The 18,439-nt window shown below is 35.3% G+C and overlaps 1 protein-coding gene across 2 annotated transcripts in view; it reads right to left on the bottom strand.

Annotated features, from left to right (window-relative positions):
• Positions 1–131: 131 nt before the first annotated feature.
• SAMD8 (sterile alpha motif domain containing 8) overlaps positions 132–18,439 on the bottom strand; it is a 41,457-nt gene continuing 23,149 nt past the window's right edge. The window contains exons 2-7 of one of the 2 annotated variants that reach the window (XM_085312283.1): positions 17,699–17,852; positions 10,713–11,318; positions 8,179–8,274; positions 7,318–7,435; positions 6,415–6,565; positions 132–5,503 (exon numbers count right to left, since the gene is read on the bottom strand). In XM_085312283.1, coding sequence (XP_085168409.1) covers positions 5,199–5,503; positions 6,415–6,565; positions 7,318–7,435; positions 8,179–8,274; positions 10,713–11,293 — 1,251 coding nt within the window. In that variant the 5' untranslated portion in view covers positions 11,294–11,318; positions 17,699–17,852 and the 3' untranslated portion in view covers positions 132–5,198. Of the gene's footprint in view, positions 5,504–6,414; positions 6,566–7,317; positions 7,436–8,178; positions 8,275–10,712; positions 11,319–15,445; positions 15,462–17,698; positions 17,853–18,439 lie in introns of those variants that run through there. The other variant, XM_085312284.1, reaches the window with a different exon arrangement.

Raw genomic sequence — 18,439 nt, 5'->3', positions numbered from 1 at the left:
TGGTAAAACAGAGAAAAAGCAACCCAGGGAAAAAGCAACTCAAAACTAGATTACTCAGGGATACTTTCAAGGTCACAGTATCAACATAAAGATAACAATCATGTTTTTATATGTAAAATAAAAATCAAACATTTGCCATCTTTCAAATATTTTATTTTAGTACTTTTAAATATGTTTTAATACAACAAAGATATAAAACAATATATTAATTCAATCTGAGTTTAGAATCAAAACAATATTTACTTATTTACAGTACTTGCTTTAAACTTCACTGGCTTACCTTCCAGCCATTACATAATACTATTTTCTCTGTGGGAACAAAATTGAAGTAACTGTTTAGTGTAAAAAGTCATGTTTCTACATCCCTATTATGTTATATACTGTGTACAATGCAGTCTGTGATTTCTTACATTTGACTAATTTCTCATTTAAGAAAATTGAATAGAAAGAGACATCAAAACTAAGTTACAGTAAGTCTTTAACTATGTAGTCACTTGGCTAACAGGTCCGGTTACTGTGCTCCACATTGAACATTTTAAGTTCTTACACATCTATTACAAACTGGATTTGAAAATGTGCATCTCTCTAAATTATGCATGTTATATTCACTGCAACTTTAAGATACAAATGGTAAGTACTGCAGAAACTGCTATATGAAAAGTTCACTGTTCACAATACTAGAGTGTTTGAAGGGTTGTAAGGTTTTTCGGGATGGTTTTCTTAAAACAATGAGCAAGTCACCTGCGGGTTCACTCCAAAGGACTTTTTTTCCAGAAATCCTGTTTCAATTAGGATAGTGACAACATGAAACATGCATCAGAAGTAGTAATCTATATGGATGAGCAGTGATCTACCAATTAATTCCCGATTCAAAAAGTCTTACTAGCAAAACATAATTTAGAATGTGCACTGGCTCACTACTAGGACTTCTGTCACACTCCCTTTAAGATTATGACAGTTCCATAGTCACAGGTCAACCTTCTAATAAATAATGCTAGATTATTCAAAACAACCACAAAAGTCAACATCCTCCACTGATTCCAGCACACTCTCCCATCTCTGCAGTGGCAGTTACATAGACAGAATAAAATACTATTTGTTATAGTCATTATTGATTACTTTTCCACTGTGACACTCCAAATCCACAAAATCCACATTTATTTGTTCAAGACATCTTGTATTTCTTCAAATAGATATTTAGTGATTAAGATTCAGCTCCACAATAGTTTTGGTGCTTGCAAACCTCAGCAGACTTAAAAAAGGAGCGAAATAGAAACAAACAAGCACAACACTGAAGCATGCAAGCGCTGCTAAAAAGGAGATATTAACTGTTGCAAGAGACTTGTATTTATCTCAGGAGTTCCATCCTTCCCTCTTTTCCACAGATATTCTTTCTGGCATTAAAAAAAAGATACCACATATAGCTAGCCATGTAGAAGGGGGGAAAATAAGTATAGGAACCTTTAGTTTTATCTTTGCTAAGGGACTTTAATACTGCTAAATAACATTTCATTTAATGTTTGCATCTGAAATAGCTTCCCCCCCCCAGTCAATTTCACTGATTTCTTCTTCTTCTTAAAACAGCTAACTGTCAAGGCTTTTGCCACACTTTGATGCATTTTTTAAAAAGCATTGGTTTGGGGTTTTTTTTGGTTCAGAACCCATTTAAGCAGTATTAAAAATTCTATTGGAACATTTTTTCTTCTACAACAGATGAAAAGTCAGGATAAACTGAGAAGAAAATGACATTATCTATTCCCATAACAGCATCAGTATACCATGGTATATGCAGAGTATGCACTTGCCCTAATCCAAAAAGAGGCTTAAACTTAACAAGTAACGCTCACTGAAGTTAGTAATTAGTCGTTTGCTTAGAGTTAAGCATATAGTTTGCTTCATCACAAGCAGTATACTTGCAAGATCCTTAAGTCTATCACCTCCCTATCACCTAAGTGTGTGCATACATGTACGTACGTCCACACATCCACCCCAAATATAACCCAAATTGATAGCACTAAGGAAGAGCTTAGGACTATTCCAAAGTCTTAAGTATTATCGGATTTGCCAAATTACCAAGAAAAAAAAAAAGCATATAAAGCACGCCTTCTGCCTCTTCTGTACATCCAGAGTTATTCAAAGTTAGACAGACTTTCTATTTGATTAATCTGTGCACCTGATAGTACCTGCTCGTGTTCTTCTTAGTCACTTGCACTCCCTGGGTAAAGAACTAACATGATTCATTCATTACCCTGAATTCAGATGCGTGCACTCTCCCAGACCACACAAGATATGTGTGAGAAAGATGCAACAAGGAAGGCCAAAGGACTGGTGCATGAGCACAAGGGAGAGGGATCAAGCCCAAACATTTAGCATTATCTCCGAGGTCCACCAACTGTTCTGCTGCCTTCATTTGAAAAGGCTTGTCAGCAGCAGAGAAACAGTAAAAACCCTTTTAAAGCTTTTACTCTGTAAAAAGGAGGCACAGAATTGTAAGCCTGTCAGTTGCTTGTAGCTCATTTCTATTTAATTAACAATAAAATTTATTCTACCAACTCTAAGGACTAACCTGTGCTATTTTGCAAGTGAAATCAAATATTCTGTTTTCTAACAATTTCAAGTCTTCCACCTGTGTGTTTATAGAAAGAAAAAATTAACTTCCAGAACAGAAGACAGTTATAGCCTGACAGTATTTTAACCCAATCCAGTTCTCCCAAAATGAACCTCTCTATACCATGCATCTTGGACACAGATATATAGCATCAAGGAAATCAGCACAAAAAGAAAACATTTCTTTTAAAAAAACACTGATAAGTAATGCTGACTTCATACACTGATTTACTTAACAGAATTTGAGAAAATAAATTCAGAAGTCTTATGTTTCAAAGTATTTAAACTCAATAAAAAAAATCCTAGTATTGAAATGATACCTTTACTTCATGTAAACATCATTACACTGAGCTATACTTTAAATCTGTGCTGAGTGACTAAGTTTCAAAATTATTTTTCAATGAAGACACAGGTGTGCCAGTTAGCACTGACATGGTTCTTTACAGAAACAACAGCTTTGCAAGTTTAATTGCATACCTTTCCCTATGTTATAACTCAGAATACAACCCTGCACATCATGAAAACAGATGGCTTCTTAAGAGTATAAAACAGCATTCATAACTGTGCATGCATTACAAAGGCAAATTAAATTAGTAAATAAAATTCTTATATCAAGTTTCAGGAGGAATGTTCAAACTGCCTTTCCTAAATCAGAAAGGCAAGGACAGCAAATGAGTAAGTCTTTCACAATATATTCTCTTTTTTGTTAAATATAAGCATACTCCCCCAATTTGGATTGCAGAAACCATTAGGCTACAGTGGATTGAACAACACAGTATTATACTTGCAATTTTGCTAAAAACTGGAATGTTACAAATACAAAAGTCTGTAGAACAGAACAACGTGTGCTCAATGCACTTGGTACAGATACTCTAAGATGTACAATTCCTCTGTGAAATAGGAGCTAAGTTAAGTTACAAAAGTAATATATTATGACGAGAGGAAGACTGTCAAGTTAGTAATTATTTCTAGTACAAATCAGATTTATAAAAGAAACTTAGAGAAGTAGACCACAGTAGGTTACAAACTTCCAAATACAAAATTGTCTGGCAAGATTCCACCAAAGGGATTCTTTTCCATGCAAATATATGTACATTATGGTCATAAGCGAGTCTGTACCAAGCTCAAAAAGTTTCACGCAACTTCCCAAGGCTGACTTACACTACCTTTCACACTATCTTCTACAAATACCACCTATTCTGAAATGGCAGTAATTTAATTAAAAGGGCTACATGCTTTTTGCAAGTTGCAACTTACACCTATCAGGCTAAATCTCGGCACAAGCCTAATTTCAAATCTCTCCCACCAATGGTAGCAGTCTTCTTATAAACCACTGCATAAGAAATCACCAGCCGTGTGACCCCCTGCTTACATATTACACGCTCAGAGTGATTTTTATAACTAGAACTAAACTGCTAATGGTACTTTTATCTTTCAGTGTAGTAAAGAAAGAACTGAAATTAAGAACTAGTCTTTCTTCATACTTGTTAGAAGAACAAAACTGTATATATATATCCAAATATACTGTGTATATATATCCAGAGATATTCACCATACTGTTGACACCAGAGTGATAAAACATACCTTAAAATAGAAAGATCAATATGAGCACTATCTCCAAAATGCACTATTACACTTTTCCTGAAAGATTTACTACATGCATTTTCCCCATTAATTTACGGGACAGTAAAATACGTGAAGATAACTATTATATTTTTCCTCTGTTAAACAGATGCTCATAAAAAGCATGCATAGGTCTGGATATAAAGCAATTAAAACCACACAGAAAAGTTATTTTGTGGCTTTAAAAGCACTAAAGCTAAGTTAACTTTACTTTCAGTGGACGTAGCATTTATTTCTAACTCATTTATTGAAACACGAAAGGGAAAACTTGCGAGAGCTAGAACAACTGCATAGACAACTGATAGATTTGACTAAATAAGCTCTCATTAAAAAGCCACACAACAACACGTCATCACTACATACCCACAAGGCAGACTTTCATTTTTGGCATCCTGTAGACAGACTGTTTACATTGTCAATTATACTTTAAGACTTGTTACTTAACGAGTGAGAGATCCTTTCAGCACGGAACATCTGCATTCCTCATTATGACACAATACTCCTCAATCCTTAGGTGCACAGAGAGTTCATCTTAAAAACTAAATTATGACTTTTAAAAGAAAGTCAATGTAAAGTACTAATTTTTAAGTCAGTATGTGTAAAGGCTGACATGTCAGATAACGGAAAGTATTTGGACCTATAAAAGAAAGGTTATATTCACTACAAGCACATATTTGAGGTTAAACATCCACATAGAACCTTATAAAGGGTAACAGTCTTCTGGTTCATATTCATGATTCAGTGATTGCCTTTACCCATCTCTGTCTTGCTTTCTATTTAAGCAAAAACAAAACAAAACACATCCCTGTGAAGTATGGGATAGCCTGTTCTATGACCAAGAATCGTAAGAAACGAGACGACGAGGAGGAGACCACGGAGTGAAAAATGTTATTTTATATCCCCCCAGCTAGCCTTGCAGGGTCTTGGTCATAATGCTTTACAAGCATCTGAATTAACCCATACATTCCTCAGCCAATCAATCTTTTCATTATTGTAGGTTTTGAAAAGGGCCAGCAATACTCATTGGGAACAGTACCATTAACATTGCATTCAAAAAATGAAAACATAGGAAACCAGATCCTTGCTCTCCGACTCTGTTGATATGCTCTAGTATTAGCCAATGTATGATAATATAAGAAGAGTCTTGTAGTGATGTAAAAGGCAATGAAGACATCTATAGAATAATGTTCATGTGCGGCCAAAATGAAGAAGATTCCAAAGAGATTCAGGACCCAGGACAAAGTATGCAAGAAGTTCCAGCTCCTTGGAGTATCTAAGAGAAAAAAAGAGAAAGTCTGTCTTCAGACTGTCTGAAAAACCTGAGTTATTACCAAATCCATTCCTAGACAATGGAAGTTTACAGACAGGTTTTTAATCCACAAATATGATTAAATTACTGCCTTCATCTTGAAAGCCTGTTGATACATAACTGGTTCAATAAATTCAGCGACAGCAAGCACAAGCTGTAAATGTCAATTACTTCATCGCTTAATTTACAAATACAGCTGCTGTTATTCATTTCTAGATCAACAGAGCATCCTAAAATGATTTAGGGACATGCAAAGCCAAATTCCTTGTCCAACACACTTCCATTAATGAAAATCATGCCTTATTTAGTATTAAAGGGGAAAAGAATGTTCATAAAGCATTCATAATTCTGCTACTGCAGTCATTCCATCACAGCCGTACTCAAACTAATTACCTTAGCTTGATATATAATGCAGATTGCACATCATGATTACAGAAGAGCATTACTGTGTTATATCTTCCCATTCATTTTGAGATTTGATATTTTGGCTGTACAGATTACACTAAAGGAACACTTAGCCTGAGTTCTTGACTGATAGAGGTCATTGGCAGATATGAAATGAAGTGTGTAAGGAACAGCAAAGCACAAGTGATACCTTCCCCAATATTTTCCCAGTAGCAACCTAGAAAGCTTTTCCAAGTTTCTTGGGTCCCCTCTTCCCCACTTCTCAAATGTGCCCTACTTATCCTTCCACTAACCCACATGGTGCTGTTCCTTTTCTGTCTGGAAGAGAACACTCATGAACCTGAGAAAGAGCACAGCAATATGAATGCATCTCTTAATTTTAATGCTGCGCCCCATGCCTTTCGTCGATGGTAAGCAGTATCATACTCTTAATAGTTAAGCATATTTAAGTATTGACACTCTGTACTTACATTCTGTGACAAAGAAGTTGAGCATTGTCAGGACAACAGTATGGCCACTGAACATGTAATCTCCGCACGTATGTACTCCAGTCAGAGTCATACCAAAGCCACTCCATATTGCAAATGCCCGCTGTAGTTTTGCCCAAACATTGCCATACAACTAAAAAGACAGTGACATTAACCTTCAGTAATTTTTTTTTTTTTTAAAAATCACCTTCTTAATATTATACCATAGATAACTGAACATTAGCAGTCTGACAGTACGTATATCTAATATCATTTATCATTTTGGGCTTTTATTAAAATACAAATTAGCATACATTTGAATTTTATTGAGGCATAGTGAGTCATACTAGTAACCACCTCTGATGAATTCTGAAATTTAAAGGAAGTATTTTGTTGCAAGCGATTTACATACAGCGTCTGCCACCAGCTTCTTGGAATGTATTCTACCTCCCAACGTATCATTGTCAGTCTTCCAATATTAAACATGTTGCAATTAAAAGTTAAGATAAAAATATGAAATCTTATGTTCTACACCTCTCCCTCAAAGGAGTGAAGCCATGCACCCAACAACACAAAAATGCAATTACTCCACATTCAGCTCTTCCTCACTAAGTCTTGTTTTGTCTTAGGTTCCCATTTCTGTGATGTATCATCTCCACTTCGTATTGTGAAATACTCTTAATACCCCCTTCTACCTTCCCTAAATAACTACCTTCTCTCCAAAGTGAAAAATGCCTCTAAAATCCCTAAGAATGCATACCTGCATAATGGGAATTTGGAAGGTGGAGAAAGGGGAAGATGGGACATGCCGTTCTTACAAACACACATCTAACATTATGGTCACAACAATCTTAGCCATAGATTAAATTAAAGAGAGAATATTTTAAAGCATCATTGTTTTTTTACCTTTCCAGTACACTGCAGGTGCTGGCCTGGCACAGAGAGTGAGGTAACGAACATTGTAATGCAACGTAGTAAGAATACTGTCCCCATGAGGCTGCACAATCTTCGCAGAAGTATAGATCTGTGAAAAGTACATAGGAACTAACAGTAAGAATCCAGAACTCACAGTAAGAATCCTAATATATTGTATTACTAAATTAAGAAAATGACAAAAGCAGCTTTTCACCCGTCCAGGCAATCCCCTCCCATGAAGTCATTTCACTACTGGTCCCCAACCTTCATCGCAAGTTTGTGGGTGGGGGGATGTTTCATTTTGTTTTTTTAATTGGTACTATAACAGTATGATTCCACATGACAGGATGAGACAACATAACAAGCTCATTGCCACCAAAAAGGATAGCCCCATTCCTCTGCAACTACGCTTGTACTAGCTTTGATGCTCACTTGTTCTGTTAGTGAACTGATAAAACTCAATACATTGGTAAAAATCTAATTTAAAACATGCACACACAAAAAGACTTTCTCCCTTCAGTGGCAGCAAGCTGCTAGGTCGGCTCAGTCAGCTTGTGGTATTTCATTCGTTTTCTTCTTATACACAAACTTGTAACAGTACAAGAATATAAACAACTCCCTGAAATACGTAGGTTCTGAAGAAAATGGCACATAGAATTAAAAGTACATTCAGATCACTCCTTCATAACATTCACAAGTCAACAATCTTAATTAAACTCCCCCTAACCTATTTTAATGAGACATATTAGAAGTTTATCATCTTTTCTAATTGCAAGTCTTTAAGAGCCATAAATTCTAGTAACCGTCCTTTCTCTGAATCAAAGCACCAGTTAAGTTGAACTTACACCATACCTGTGTTTGTGAAGGAGAAGAACCAACAGCCAAATATAGCAAAGAATTACACCACACACTTCAGTCATAGCAAAAGCCCATGGTATCCTAGGGACACTAAAACAATGATGAATCAAGAAAGTTAACTCACAATACCAAAGCCTAATTGTTCTTTCTAGTCTCAGTATTTAAATTACAAGCACATCAATTTGTAAGCTCTAACTCCAGAACTAACTTGCATTACTCTGAAAACAGTTTAAATTACAACCAAAAATTGCTAACACAGACTTTAATTTGTTAAGTCTGGATTAAACATGATTTATATTCATTTCTAATTACCTTATCTCTTTCTAATAATGTATTTTCAGCAGACACACACATGGACTTCACTAAGTCAAAGAAAATCTCTAGAATACTTTCTAATACTTCACACACGTGATTCCATACCAAGGTGTGTTCCTTTAACATCCATTTTCCCAGTGATCATCTCCACCCTGCCACATTAACCTGTACCATATCTACTACGTTGCATTTGCAAGAATGCCATGTCAACACAATTAATGAAATGCTGAAAAGCTTAAAACTATAAATACAGGTAATCAAGTAGGACTGCTCAGGAAAGTATTAGGAAAAAAATTACTTTCAAAGATAGATTTCAGTGATAATTCCTATACAGAAATCTTCTAGCCTTTCTTGTCAAAATATTTAACAGCTTCTTGCACACATACAGCACTAGTAGCAGTTTCTACTCTTTAACTTCATCAAAATACAGTTTGACAGATTTCAGTAGTTTGCTCCTCAAAATTCTGTGTTCCCCCTTGATACGATGAAGTAACAAAACACTCTTCAAATGCTAGCTCTGCAGTAATCCTCCGGCATTGTTATGTGGGCTGCTGCCTTCCAGCCTCATCCATCCTCCCGCCCACTGAATGCGGTGTTAGTGCCTGAAAACAAGAGTCCAGCAATGGGGTAACTCCCAGTTTCCCTTCTGCATTCTACTCTGCTGGGTGCAGTAAATTCTTACCAAGTGACATCCACATTTGATTTTGCACACTTACTCAAAAAGTTAACCCTACTGACCTCACTAGAACAATTAATGAAAACAGAGATTGCTGGCAGGAATAAGGAGACCACGAGACTAAATTCTTAGACAGTTTATCTTGTCTTCTTAAACTCTCCAGGCATTAAGTTCTCTGTGGTTGCACATCCTCAAATCATTTATCCCCTATTAAATTTCTAGTCAAAGACCAGAATTTCACCCCTGCGAATGTGTATCTTTTCAGACTGGAGTATTTTCTTTAACACTAAAATATGAGCAGGCATTGCATAAAGCATGACAATGTTTTAGCACATAGATACTCTCTGGTTAGAAATACGCTGTTAAGCCTGCTTCAGTGTCCCCAAGCCATCTTCAACAAGCACACAGTGCAGAGACAGCATAAAAAGCAGCATCAGTGCTATCTATCACCTTTCAACTTTCTTGCTCACAGGCACCTGGCTTACCAGCTACCTCAAAGCAGAAGAAAGTGTATCTTCTTCACAAAGGTAGCCATCAGTGGGCTGCTGGTACTCACAGACAATTCAGAATTACAACAAGGACATTCCTTCATCAAAAGTTTTCCTACATCAAGGCATAAAAACTTGATGGTAACACCTGGTGCACAGCTGCTTATCTATGCCAGCTGACCACTTTTTTTTTTCTATATACAGAAATCAAGAGAAATACATCCAGATTTACTTTAACAAAACCTCTCAGGCATGGTGGAGAAAACCAAAATAGTTCAGTATCCTCCAGGAACTCAGACAGCAATTTCTGTGGAAGATGCTCTTCCTTTCTTATTTCCAAAGTAAATAAACTACTTTGGATAGGTCAAACAAGTAAATATATCTATGAATGAAGCTAGGTTCCAACCCCAAAAGTTCAGCTTTTATCAGTAAGACTCTTCAAAGGCCTGTTTTCTTCCTTTATTTCAACTTTTCTCAGATAAAAGTAAGTAACTGGTTTCAAAAGAAGAAAATAACATTTGCTTGCATATCCCACAAAACTTAATTCCTAGTTATGCAATGATTAAAGACTATAGGATGCATATGAGAACAATATTTTTTAAAAAAAGTTAATCTTTGAGAGCCTCAGGTATTATGCAAAACCTTCAACAAAAGCTCTTAAACTCACTGAAGGATGGACTTATCAGCAAAGCAACCACCCCTTGCTATTAACATTGCAGGTTCAACCTCTTAAGCAGATTTCTCAAAAACACACATCCTAGAATGATAGGATGGAAGAATTTAATCCCTATATTGTAGGATTAGTTACTATTAATAGCTAAAGTTGTAGAAATATAAACTGGGTACAACAGCTCACTTTTCCTCTGCTAAGACTAAATCTCTACTTCTAACTGAAACACATTTCAATCTTAACAGAAGGGTCTAATACATTCAAAATTATTATTTTTGCAGAAGTACCTTCAAGAGCATATGAAGCTTTTTAAACAACCACGAACAGACAACCCATGCTTTAACCATCAATTTATTGGTTTATTAAAAAAAAATCTTACCTGTCTAGAAATATGTCTGGTAGAGGTGGATATGTTTGCATGTCAGGTACTCGTTCATGTACTATAACCATAACAAATGATGTAAAGCCAAACACTATGAAGACATATACACAACTTAAAACTGTCTTCCAGTACTCTGGGTCCAACCTTCGCATACAATGTTTGTTTTTTCCATTTGTGTATTGATACTGATCACCATTCAAGTCAGTAATTGGTCCATCATAGTCCCGAGGTACTTCACCATTACAAAACCAATCTGTACCTTGAAGCGAACCAACATTAGGGCACACCGTGCTAAGATGGCTATCACTGCTGTAACCCAGCTCTTCTAGGACATCAATATGTTGTTTTTGTAGTTTGCGTATGGATAACATTAGCCTTTTGATATCTCCCAGGACCTTGATTTCTAAAGGAGGGGATCGTAAGTCATATTCAGTAAGTGTCAGTAACGTAATTCCATCTAGCCTGTGTCTATTGCACAAAATATCCACGTATTCACAGAAGCCTTCTTCCTTCAGCCACCTGGCCACATTCTTGGTAGTCCAACGTCGAATACAAAGCTGGTTATTGCCTGCCATCATCCTTCTCGGTTCACCAATAAAAGACCTGTTATATATTGGAGAAAGACAAGACCTAAATGTTTAGTAAAAACTATTGAAATGTCAGTGTATCTTGTGCATTTCTAGATGCTTAATAAGCCAAAGAACTTTTAAACAAGAGCCAGCTTAAAAAAGCAATTCGTTATGCAAGTATTAAGCTTTTTTTTTTAAAAAAAAAAACAAATTCAGGTTAACTCACTCCTAAACAGAAACAGAAACTTAAAGTCACCCAGAAAAATAATGTATTTCCTAAGGGTACCCAGTCTAGCTCTAGTCTCTTGTATTTAAAAAAAAAAAAAAAAAAGTTAATTACACCAGGCAATTAAAAAAAAAGATTATTCTGTTTAAAAAACTGCTTAAACATTATTCTTTTCTACTATTTGCAATTCCTCAACTAAGCAAGAAAGGATAGTCAGGAATCATATAAAACCAAATGAAGACTAAAAAAAAAAATAAATAAAAGTACACTACAGGTACAAAACATTCCATTGTTCCAAAAATACATACTGAAGCTTTGGTGGCTTAAATCCCTAGTAAACTTAAGCCAAGGTATCTACAATAATTAGGTATATGTTAAAGGTGCAGTCATCGTCTTTCAATATGTTTCCTTCAAAATAATCAAGATAGATATCTATTATACTGTAAATCATTTAAGATGCTCACCTTTTAAAATAAAACTAATGTTCAGTTTCTAGTAGTGTTAATTCCAATCTCATCTTTAAACAGGCAATATTAAAGCAATGTGAAAATAGCATTACAACACAAAGATAGAAAAAAAAAATGTATTCTCCATGAAGAGATTTCCTCAGTAATCGTTTTCTTAACTCAAATAGTGTTTGAAGAAAGTCAGGACATCCTAGCAACATTTTCTTCACACGGAACTAATAATTGTAGACAGTAGTGCTAGTCCATACCACCACAAGTAATTTAATAGTTTTAGAACAAAAATGATCTATTGAATACAACAACAACAACCAACCAGAAAGGCTACCACCAATATAAAACTAATGAAAAGCTTATCCAGTATTTAAGAACATAAGAACAGCAATACAGAATGAATTGGTGCCTAATTTGTTTTGTGTCTTATGTATAGCTACCCTCTAAAGAATGGCTATAGTTTTACAACTCTTCCATACTAGAAAAAGCATGTAATTTACTAGATTCCTTCAGTCATGGTGACAATCAAATCACACACACAAAAAAAGAAGCTAATACAACACACTAACTGCCATAAACATATAATTCAAGATATTCAGAGAGAAAATAAGGAAACTTCTATTTTATTTCTTGTTTAGCTTCTGTATGTGGTAAACACAAATATTCAACTTGAAGTTTTACATAGTTTTCAGGGAATGCAACCTGAAAAGGTAGAACTTTTGGTCCCATCAGAAGCTTTCTTTCTAACTTTCCTTTTTAAAGAGGCACTGTACCTATAATATTACTGCCTAAAAATTCACATTTGCTAATTTTAGAAGTAGCACTTCACACAATTATTGGATGCAACCATTTTTTTCCAGCTTATATCTAACAGGACCAAATATTCTTCTTCAATATTAGCAGAGATTCAATTTTGTCCATCAGGATTTTACATTAATGCAAAATAAATCTTTTAGAAGAAAAAAAATGAAAGCACAAATCACAGTTGCCATTTTAAAGGATTAAGGAAGTGTTACTTCTAAAGATACTCTTCTCACTGGAGTTGACTGCATACTGGAGAGTATGCACTTAATGCATGGGTTAAATTTCTTAAAACTCTATAAACAGTCAATAAATATATAAACTTCAATATCTTGATACAAATAGTTCTAAGTCATCCACAAACCACTACTGGAGTCTCTGTATTTTCTGTTCTCTTCCTTCTTCATACAGGAGAGCAGCACACAAGTTATTTGTGTAAATACAAACACCATTATACACAGCATATAAATATCATACAGAAAATTGATTTTAGTGAGTAATGAAATTGTCTGCAAGTAATAATAAAAACAGCTTCTACTTAAACTGACAAGTCTGCCACTTTATGCACCTGAAAGCCTTCTTGAATCCACACTTTTTTCTTAGGATAAAAAAAATCCCACTACTATGAGCTCCAAAAGGCATAGCCCTCTCTTCAAATGTAGACTTACTTATTAAGGTGCAAATTCTAGTTAGCAATATTTGTCCATTTCTGTGGTACCTGGCTACTTTTTAAAATCTTGTACAACAAATCTCTCTACTTCAATCACACAGTTACTAGCAAAAGAAATTATAACATTTAATTAGTAATTAATGATCAGTGCTAGCTGATCTGTTTTCTACTACATCCTGTTTTGTCTTAAGTAAAAAGTTTTATTGAAAGTTAATACCCCACCACACCAAAAAAAGACACACCCACTTGAATCACCAGTCTGAACTTCTAGCTTCTCTTGCTCAGAAATACAGATGAAACAATAAGGACAGAATTTGTTAACTGTAACATTACAGACAGGATAATACTAATCATTGCAAGTTTTCTAGGAGCAGTAAATTTTAAACACTGCCAAAAATTCACTCAAGTTACCAATCTGTCTTCTAACCAAGAGGGTCAAGGCAGGAAACTCTTCTTAATTTACAACGATTCTGTTTGTGTGTTAGAAGTCAAGAATCCTCACATCAACCTACTATTTATTCATCCAGCACTGCAAGAATAAAATACAACTCCCATATTACCTGCAATAAAAGTGACCTTTTAACACTGAGTAAGCATACCCCAAGATGTCAAAGGTCATTACTGAAAGGGCTGGATCTGGGAGAAAGTTTGCATCAACTTATGATGCATCTGATAGGACCTGCTCCTATTTGTAAATGCTGTCAAAGAAAAGAAAGTTGAGCAATTGAAAGACAAAGCACTCAACAAAAGGAACAAGCTCTTACACAGTATACAAATGCAAACCATTCCATATAGCTCATATTGAATTTCACCTTTACAACAACAGTTAAGTTCAGTTTCTACGCCAATGCAATTACTTTAAACTTGGAAGCTGCATTCTCCTTCAGACTACTTATTTACAGCCACTTTTGTGGTCTACGCAACAAAAAGCACTTTTCCTAATAATCTCAGCACCTGAAGCACACCACAAATCTCTATGCCCAACTAGTAAACGTTCGTTTACGAAGCTTAACAAAATTGACAACTTACAGACCAGAAGCACAGATAATGATAATCCTGCCTTCTGGCAATTGTTTCACCCTAGTGTTTCAACATGGACTTCAATACAGATTTCATTTATAACATTACCAGTCTGCATTGCAAGACTGACCAATGAAACAGAAGAGACCAAGTCACCTAGATAATGGTACTTGTCTCTTAACAGAAAACAGCACTGAAAAGTACTTTTTTGCCTCCTACATTCCTCATTTTATCTCTGAAACCAAATGAAATATACATAAGTAACAGAGCAAGCAGGAACCTAAGTGCCAGGGGGCAGAAGATACATTTTTTTCCCCAACATCAGCAATGTCTGCAGCCAGCCAGTTACTTGCTTTCCTGTTACTGTGGTCTTACATTTAGTCAGTTCATGAGTAGCACGCATCATGTGTTCTATTTCCCTTTTTCCTTCCCTGGCCTTTCTATTAACAGCATGAATAGAACTGAATAAGAATCTGTGTGTGTGCATGCACGTACAATGTTTTCTAAAAAAAAATGTTATATTACGAGCCATGTATATTTCTAGAATTTGGCTATGGCATTTTAAAAGACAAAGTGCCTGACATAGACACTGTACTCCAGCTGTTAGCTCAGTATGTTTCCTAAATGCTTATTTAAATATAGAAAATTAATCTCTCTCAAAATGGTTATCTACAATTTGCATCATGTTTTCCACTACTAAATTATCACCAGTCAAACATCAAGTAGCTCTGTGTTTATAACTTTATAACAGACTGAGTCAGTGTATTGAACTAAAAATGTGGAAAGCTGGATATGATTATCACTATTACAGCCTGGGGAAAGTAGTATTAATATACTAACATTTGGCTATGATTCTGTTACAGAAATAAAACTTGATTACGCTAGAATCATAACTGAAGGGTTAAATGAAATTCTAGTCATGTTTGCAGCACAGAGCACAATACTAATTGAATTAGTTTACTCCAGATATGCATGCAAAATCCTACCGTCGTCATTACTGTTCCACGGTCTGGCCATGCATGCCTGGGAGGCAAAGCCTGTAGCTCTCTCTGCTGATATGCTTCATGACTTCTTTTCCAAATAGGTTCAAATCTTGCCATCCTTGAGAGGAGTTTTAGGCAGCACAATGAAGAACTATCAAATATCAAGTGATTTAACCTACATTTTTGCACAGAAGGTTTCAAGCTGAAGTACAGACAAGTCCAACCAACCCCTTCCTTTATTGGGTCAGTTGGCCTAAGAGTAAAACACCTCACACCTCAGGTGAAAAGCTTTTCTGCACAAAGTCTGCTGTTCGCACTGCAGACATGACCCAGGTTTGAACACTTGGCTCCCTTGCACAAAAAGCGCCATAAACATATATATATGCTGAGCCAACTTGCAATAATAATGCTACTGTCACATACCAACTTAGAAACGCTGGTGCTGGAAAAAGAACATACAGCACTGCCTTGTTATGCACAGAGTCTCAGATTTTCTGTTGACTGGCTTTAGAAGCTTATCACTTGCTTTTCTTGAAAACTCTTGAAGTTCTTCAGCATTTTAAGCAAATAGAATCAAAGGTTTCATTGCAATACAGTATATAGTAATACAGTCATCTGATTCTTACCTAAATGCCACTATACGTAGTGAGACATCTCGTAAACAAAAGGAGAACAAGAAAACTTGCATTAAAAAGATGCAATTTTAAAGTTATTTTTAAATACAATAGCTTCTGCTGTATATATGACTGATGAAGCATAGAATTTTCTTGAAGCAAGCTTACAACAACTTCAAATGCAGAAAAATTCCCATAAAAAAATCTGCATTCTGTTTTTCTTAGGGACTTTGCAATCAGAGTTATTTCATAAACATTCTTAGTAAGTGATATAATCAGCAGTATTTTAATTGTACTCAAAAGTCTTACTGCTTTTCCTGAAGGCACAGTAAGAAATCTCTTAAAGTAAGATGTTTAGCTTAGTCTATGTCTTAAATTTTAAAACTATGAAGGAATATGTGTTTTTCTAGCATTACTTGTTAAAGTGCTGCACTGTGGAAAATAAATGTAAATTTTACACTTAGAAATTCAAAGATTTGCTCCATATGCTTAGAAGACTCTTTTTGTCGGAAAGTAAAGCTGACAGCAGGTATTCGAGAAAATCCTGAAAGTTAAACATATTTGCCTTAAGAACCACTAAAGTGCTGTTACATATTGCAGCAAGCTGAATAGCATATGTACTGCTCCTTGACTTTTACACATCATTAAATCAAATGGATTCTACTGTACTCAAGTGAATGCTCTTAACAGCTCACTTCTAATCTAATAACTAACCGACAAAACATTTTTCACCCTGCCATCATAATTCAAGGTGCACAAGTGATTTTTGAACAACTGAACAAATACTTCCACGCTCAAGTTATCTTAAAACATAACTCGAGTATTTTATTAATATTTGTACAAGACCTTCAACACTTCACATTTTAAAAGTCAAATGTCAAGTGTTTTTTTTTTTTTTTTTAGTTCCCTTCTGTAACCTCAAGAAATACTATATCCATCTGGTAACAGCGTGTTTGCTGTTGCATATCCAACTTACCAGAAAAGCAATGTGGGTTTGCTTCTCTTTCACCTCCTCCTTTCCCCCCCCCCCCCCAGTCCCTTACCTTAAGATGAAAATACAGGGGAGATATGAAAGATCTATACATCCAGATTAACACTAGAGCAATATCAGAAGTGAAACTGTTCTTATTCTCTACAGTCACTTACAGTCTGCTTCCTACTCCACTGAAAATCTAGGAGCCTTCCTCATTTTAGAGGCATTAAATTAAATAAGAAAGGGATACCAATTAAAAAAATATGATTATCGTTAAATATCTTTAATGTAATATGGCTTGTGTATCTCAAGCAGCTTAGTGGACTGCAATACTGAGCTCTGTAAAAGAAAACTGACAGTGCAGAACTGGAAAGATTGCAATTTCTAGGCCAACCAGTGTTTTTAATTGTATAACACGGAAAAAAAACCTGTCAGAAAGATCACATCACATAGCAAACAAGATAATCTAAAATCACTGCTTTTTACAGGTGTACCAAATGTTTTCTCCCCCTTAAGTAGCATTTTCACAGCTTATACTTATCTAATTTCCCAATTAATTTCTTTCTACTAAGTATAAAAATCACTTTGCCCCAATTCTGCAAATTGTTTTTGCCTTTTTCCATATCACACAAAGTAAAATAAAGTACAAAACAAAAGGAATTTGCTTACCTCTGGTATCCAGCAAAAGGCACCTCCTACCAAACATGAGGGGTATTTAAGGGTCAAGAAAAGTCTTGTGGAGTTTTCACCACCCCAGAGCACAGCATCATCAGCTGCTCTGTACAGACGGCACATACACAGCGTCCAGTTGCATAAAGGAACTCTGTGGAGAGGAAAAATACTTTTTAGTGCAAATCAATCTTCTATCACTTTATTTTACAACACTAGCAGTGTTTTTTCCCCTGAATTGTAAATGGAGAAGTCAAATATAAACCATCAGACCATTTCAACTTCAGTTAAAAAACAATAAAAAGTCAAACACTAGAACTCATTTACCTCTTCTTCCATTAACTTATGGATCTTGAAAAAAAAATCTATCCTTTTCAAATATAATTACAACAAGAATTAGAAAGCTGTAACACCAGCAATAATTAATTGAATAGTTTGAGAGGCCACATAATGCATCAGCTATGTAGATTGTAGATTTGGCACACTGAATAACAGTTCCTGCAAAGTTAACTTTCTAAACATACTTAAGACTTAAACTCCCATTAAAAAAAGAAAAATAATAATAAAAAAAGCTTGTTGGGCAAGGTTTGGGCAGACCGCTCCATTTAATCATGAAGCTTAAAGAGCACACATGTAAGACAGCAATGGCACTTACTCACATTCCACACTGCCTTGCCAATTAATTAATCAAATTCTGCTTACTCAACCACTTTTTACAAAAGAGCTAAATACTGTATCCTC

Source organism: Rhea americana, unplaced genomic scaffold (genome assembly GCF_003343005.1).
Source record: "Rhea americana isolate MKP2758 unplaced genomic scaffold, rheAme1 scaffold_36, whole genome shotgun sequence".
Lineage (NCBI taxonomy): Eukaryota > Metazoa > Chordata > Aves > Rheiformes > Rheidae > Rhea > Rhea americana.
The sequence above is the reverse complement of the archived record's forward strand: the minus strand, read 5'-3'. Positions and strand labels throughout refer to the sequence as shown.